This window comes from Protomyctophum bolini (genome assembly GCF_963924005.1).
Source record: "Protomyctophum bolini genome assembly, chromosome: 15".
NCBI lineage: Eukaryota > Metazoa > Chordata > Actinopteri > Myctophiformes > Myctophidae > Protomyctophum > Protomyctophum bolini.
This window is the reverse complement of record NC_137876.1, coordinates 10,173,405-10,179,952: the sequence shown is the minus strand read 5'-3', so window position 1 is coordinate 10,179,952 and position 6,548 is coordinate 10,173,405. Positions and strand designations below refer to the sequence as shown.

The 6,548-nt window shown below is 39.0% G+C and overlaps 1 protein-coding gene across 1 annotated transcript; it reads right to left on the bottom strand.

Moving 5' to 3' along the window:
* Window positions 1-1,070: 1,070 nt before the first annotated feature.
* Window positions 1,071-6,335, bottom strand: fam161b (FAM161 centrosomal protein B). The gene is made up of 9 exons (XM_080783851.1): window positions 6,165-6,335; window positions 5,509-5,754; window positions 4,929-5,407; window positions 4,370-4,704; window positions 2,530-2,654; window positions 2,215-2,382; window positions 1,898-1,997; window positions 1,634-1,809; window positions 1,071-1,364 (listed from the first exon to the last, which is right to left on the bottom strand). The coding sequence occupies exons 2-9, from the start codon at window positions 5,721-5,723 to the stop codon at window positions 1,280-1,282; spliced, it is 1,683 nt and encodes a 560-aa protein (XP_080639977.1). The 5' UTR covers window positions 5,724-5,754; window positions 6,165-6,335; the 3' UTR covers window positions 1,071-1,279.
* Window positions 6,336-6,548: the final 213 nt, after the last annotated feature.

Sequence of the window (6,548 nt, the reverse complement as noted above, 5' to 3'; positions counted from 1 at the left end):
GTTTCCTGTCCTCACAGGACCTGTCCATTGACTAATTATTTGTTATGATTATTCAAACAGAACTAAAAGAAAGGGCCAGCTGACCAGAGTGGCAGTTTTAATACTTAAGCATAAATAAGTGGTATATGATTAGCATGAAGTTTATACGTCCATCAGAGATGTCTTGTTTTAGAATAGAATAAAACAAACTGACTTTACAGACAAAGTAGGGTCAATTAGTCTCAATTTGTTTTGAACTATTTTCTGGCAAATGCAATGTTCATCATGCTCTGAAGTAAAACTCATATTAATAAAAACCCTAGCCTTTGATTTTCTTTAATAATATTTTAATGAGGATAGAATATCATACAGCCAAATATTTTCATTTGTAAACTTCAAGCATAATTCCGTTCCACTAAAATATGTATGTAAAAGATGTATAAAAACATCCTAATTACTTATGGAGTTCTATGCATGTTGATTTAATTTGCTCAGCCTTAAAGGACAACTTTAGTTTTTTCAACCACGGTTCATGTTTTAGGTTGTTATTAGAGAAAGTAAAAGATGAGTGTTAATATCTTTTCATTCACTGCTTCCTTTCGTTTTAGGGATTTTAGCTGTTTTTGACAGGGGGCGGGGGCATTCGAGCATGGGGCTAAATATGTATTTTTTTTACACAATATGATGGCGATTTCTTTTTTATTATTATTTACTATAGTCCTACTAGACCCCAAGAAATTACATCTGCCACAAAAGATCACAGGATCTACTGAATGTGAAGGTAGCCTACTGGGGAGAAGCCACACTGTGTCATAGGCTCAATATGTCAGTTCGACCCATTCAGTAGATCTGGTGATCTTTTGTGGCCAGATGTAATTTCTTGGGGTCTAGTAGGACTATATTAAATAATAAATAAAAAACCGCTAGAAAATGTTGTAAAATAATACATATTTAGCCCCATGCTCGAATGCCCCCGCCCCCCTATCAAAAACAGCAAAAATCCCTAAAACGAAAGAAAGCAGCAAATGAAACAAAATTAACACTCATCTTTTACTTTCTGTAATAACAACCTAAAACATGAACCTTGGTTGAAAAAAACTAAAGACTTAACTTAAGACTTTGTGTTAGCATTTGTCTGAAAATGCAGATGCATGGCAATTTCATAATTCATAGTTACACATCTGAAACTATCAACTGCCTCTTTGCACATAGTTATCCTTGACATGAATTATTTTTGTGGACAGCACTGTTCTCAACCAGAAAGACCACAAGACAATCCATGCCGCCTGGAACTTTTTGATCATCTCGTTTTTTTGTACCCGTTGGATTTCACGCTCGTTTCTTCTACCTCTTCAATTTTCTCTCCGTCGTCTACATTTTCTTCCCTAAATCAGACATGTTGGGTTAGAAAATGCCTATATAGTAATTACATGAAACTTTTACTTGGCTACACTTTTTGCCTTTTCTCGTCCAAAGGTTCTGAGGCCGAATCACAGCATTATGTAATGTAACATTATGACTAAACCACATGCAGGCTTTGGCTTTCCAGCACCGGTTCTATTCATACGGTCACCAGATACAGTGGAATTACATGATTGTATGGTCAAAACTCGAAGACAAGTGCTATTATGGAAGAAATACCCATGTTGCATACCTTATCTGAGTGCTATTTTCAATGGTGTCTTCATCTTTCTCATCCTCAGATGATGATATGTATGTCATCTGTGTTAATTCAGCCGCAGTGCCATTTGCTTCTACAAAATGCTCACACAACCCGGCTTCTTTCAGTTTGTTCCTGTACGTCTGCTCTGCATGAGCCTTGGCCTTTCTCTGGAAATAAGAGGTAAAAAATAATGCAACTGGGAAAGATACCGTTTTCTGATGCAATTAATTTTTCAATTAAATGTATTGCGTTTACCTGCTTCATCTGTTCAAACAGAAATGGGCGTACACTGACTCGTGTTTTCATGTCACGCAGTTCTCTTTCATAATCTCTCATCCTTTGTTGGTCAGCCTCTCTGACAGTCAAAGAGAAGATTACACAAGTGTGTGGCTGTTGTCATGTGTATATCAACAACAGGTATATAGAATACCACAGTCTCTTGTGCAAGTAAATACAACACTGAGCAGCAGATATATAAATATATTGCAGATATAGAATATCCCAATCACTTATCAAGTTTGAGATGCCACATCGCAAAATATATTAAACACAGCCTTTCTTACGGCACTTACCGATTCTGTTTTAGTTTTTCGTGATACACCTCTTTCAAGCTGCTATGTGGGTCCATGACTTGTGCACGGGTGGCAACTGCTTTTATCATGGCTTGAGACCTCGTTTGGTACCTTCTCATCCACTCTTCACTCTCTTGTTTCTTACTGTCCCTCAGCTCCATGGAGTTCCTGCACAAGAGAAAAAAAGGATTTTAGACATGCACGCAGTTCTCATTGCCTATTATAATGACATGCCCAAAATAAGGATGCTAGGGTTCATGTGGTTGAGATAGATTGCAATTTTATTATATATATTGCCAACACAGTGAGCTTCACCTGATGGCCATGCAGCGCTGTCTTGCAGCATCTGTGATGTACGTGGGAAGTGTGTCAGTGGACAGTGAGGTTAAGCCCCCAAATGAATGACTTCTCTTCAAAAAGCTGGACAACGATGCTGGTTCCTAATGGAAAGGAAAATAACTTCAAAGTTTAAATGCAAAAATCTTTTGGTTATTACAGATATGGATATCGGCCATGTTTATTATAGATAACAACAGGAACTCACAAACTGCATCTTTGCAAAGAGATATAATTAAAAAGCTGCAGAGGCTGCATGGTTCCTTCTATCCTTAACAGATCAGAGCGCTTTTCCTTTCTGCTTTGGATTACGGGGACATAATTTACAGAAATTAATTTGCTACCACACTTAAAACCATTAGATTCGGTTTATCACTCAGCTTGCATATTTATAACAGGCGATAGTTACAGTACGCACCATTGCATCCTCAAAAACAAGGTTGGCTGGTCCTCCATTGCTATCTAAAGAGATCAGCATTGGTTCTTATTTATTTACAAAGCGGGATTTCACCCCCCTACTTAAATGCCCTTTCACATTGGAATATTGGAGCCTACTGTCTGTACCTACCACACAGTCCCAGGACTGTCTACTGTAATGCTTGAGGTTGTGTTTGTCTCCATAGACCTCGGAAAGACTTTTCAGTGTTGTACAGTATGCAGGACATACTGTACCTGGAATAATCTATGGGGTCAAGCACCTTTCCCTTGTTCCCCTTGGACCTTTTCAGTCTGGTAGTGGTACTGTATATCAACTCTGGTTAACCTTAATTGCACCTATTTTAAAAAAAAAGTATGGATGAGCTCCTATGAGATGTGATTTTGTGACTTTGTTTTTTATTTAGTCATTTAATTTCCTCTTTCACGTCATTTTGTTTTTTTATTAACTTGTGATCTCAGCACCAGTGGAAAAGAGAGTATCTCAACTGTATTTTGCGTGTCTTAAGTACCAGGTCTTATTAATTAACGTAAGACCTGGAGGCGTGATCAATGTCATTTGGCTATTCTGAGTGGCCAAAGAGCATTGACCACGCAAAACACGCAAAAAATACTGTCTGTCTTCTGCCTCCAAGACAGAATATGAAGATTTATTTTGGTTGCAGGCAACAATATTTTGTTTTATGCAGATATACCAAAAGCAAAAGAGTATGAAACTGGTATTTATTTTTTTATAACATTTCTAAATAGAAAATATACTACAACTAGCAAACCTTGTCTGAAAAGTGACCCAACTGAAATCTTTGTTCAATTTGAAAATAAAGTCAACATTAACAACTTTGCAAATCACAAAATTATTGAACTTCTGTTGGCAGCTTTGAAATACTGAACAAAATCCTGGGTCTAGACTGCACCATGCCAGAGGCTCACCGGAACTCATCACAAGATTTACGGTTCAATTCTGTCTGGAGATCTAGAGATCTTCCTCACTTTCCTATCTTTCTACTATCTCAATAAAGCTAAACACATGTTATAATTAGGGATGTTAAGAAATTTATCAATTAAACTTAAACGGTTAATTCTTAATCGAAAATTCTGTGGTTCTATCATTGGGTGGTTTTCTGTGCTGTCTGTGCGACCGAGGAACGCACATGTGGGCCGTAAAACAAGGTCCCCCCCACCTGACAGACAAGACCGTGCACTTTTAATTTAATTTTATTCCTCATACAAAGATGCCATTTCTTGGCCCAATGGCCTTTTGTATTCTTTCTGTATATCAGCAAAGTGTAGATTTTTGTTAGACATTGAGGGAAATTAAGATTCTCAGGTCTAAACTTAATCGATAACTCCCATCCTTAGTTATAATTAAAGGATAATGGTCTACCTGTGAGTTTTCTGGGCTCATCCTACTTTGTCTCGAGGGGAGAGTTGAGGTTAGCAGTTGGAATGGTTTACACCTCGTTGCATCTTTCCTCTCCATCCTTCTCATAGCATGGGTCTGAAAGGTCTTGTGCAGCCTGCTGAAGTCAGGGACAAGAGGGTTGATCTTTGGATGGAAACTAGGCTTCTCATCCAGGAAGGCCAACATCTCTTTTTTTGTACGCAGGGCACTGCGAGGTTCAGGGTCCCCAGGGGAATTATTATTCTGTACAGGAGCTTTGCCGTTTCTCAAGGTCTCCTGTGCCGTTGTCTGAGTGTGAACCTTTCTGCAAAGTTCCTCTAGAAAAAAACACCACATTCAGATGGAAGAAGTGTCAGCTGTATGGTGTAGATAGAATGTATACAGTACTGTATGTATTGATTATATTAACAGAACATATTCTGTGACACTGTATTTTATTTAAATAACGCTAGATAGATGTTAAATTCATACCAAATGTTCTATCTCACACACACACACACACACACACACACACACACACACACACACACACACACCTCACCTTTCAGAGGTTCAGAGACTTCTGGTTTCTCAGTTTCTTTGGGAAGAGACTTTCTTGCAACAGCAGCTTTGTTTTTGTGATTTTGTGCAGTTTGATTTAACATTTCAGTTAACTTGTCTACCTTTTCTTTCTCTCTCTCCAGGAAGCTGAAAGGTTTTTGTGAGGAGAGGAGGAAGTTTCTCCTCTCCTCATGGCCTTGTTTCCTCTCCTCCTCTCTTAAACGCAGCATGTCTTCGTACAGGGGCAGACTCACATGGCTGGGGACGGGAACCGCACGGAACTGCTTCTGACACTCTGCCTTGTCCTCCAGCAGTGCCTTTGATGGGGCGTGCTTTGGTATTGTCTTATTATCACATTTTCGGGAGACATTTGACAGCGATTTCGATACGTGCCTCTCTGATTGTCTGGTGACCTGCTGTGATGTTTCCTTGTCTGAGTTCAGGGCACGTGTAGAACTGGACCGGCCTGGGCCTGAATGACTATATGGAAATACAATGATAAAATAGTTATGTGTAAAACGGATTTGACATTATGAACATTATGAAGACAGCGGATAATTGAGGGAAACTGCACAATATACCTAATCGAATGTCTTTCATTACTGGGCTTTCCGTTAATGTCTGTTGGGAGCAGGGAGTTCAATTGAATCCTTCTGTCCAGATCTTCTCTCTGTCTCCTCTCTGCCTCCTGCAGCTGCTTCCTGTGGGCATCCTTCAGGGCCTGGAGACGGCTCTCAAACGTATGTTCTGCTTCTGATCCAAGGCCGTCCACTAGCAAGGCTTCCAAGTCTGACATACTGTATTTATTTTAGTTCTGAATGCCAGAACTGGAAGATCAATACACAAAATAGGGTCAATATAAATGTAATATAATTAAACGCAGCTAAAAAAAAAACATGTTCATGCCTGCATGCAAGCATATTTTATTTCTCCATTATTTCTCCATCGTGTAGACTTATTACTGCACATTGTGCAATGAAACTTTATCAATAGCCTATTAATCATTCCCCTCCCACAATTTGAAGCGCATGTTTGGAGTTCATGACATGTTATGGTGTTACCATGGTACTGCAAGCAAGCCTACACTTTCACAATGATAGGAATTGTGTTATCGGGAGGAAATGGTATAGTTTCCATACATACTTAAACAAACTCGTAAAACACACAAAATACAAGATAGCATGAACAAAACCAAACGCAAAACTGACTCCCAATGTGATAAATAGCCTATACAAACCTGCAGTGCACAAGTAAATAAAAATAGTCCATTGCGTTCTGACTTTTTCCACTTTCGTGAATCCTACTCGAATTTCCAAACCACCCTATCTCGGTTATGATGTTTGACGATATCGTTGTAACTTGTAAAATAATGACTTAAGCCCTTAATACGATAAGTTAAAGTGCAAGATGTAAAGTTCTCTTTCGTTTGTGCAATGTCGGGTAAGTGGTGCCATTAGCGCTGTATGTGGACAAATAGAGTATTGCTGGCCTGGGTGCCACTGCCATTATTTTCCTCATTGGATGAAATGAGGTAGTTTTTTCCTTGTAAATATATGGAAGGCAGCATCCTTGTCCGAATTAAAGGCAGACGTAAGCAGACGCCCTGGTGCCTGAAAGGAAC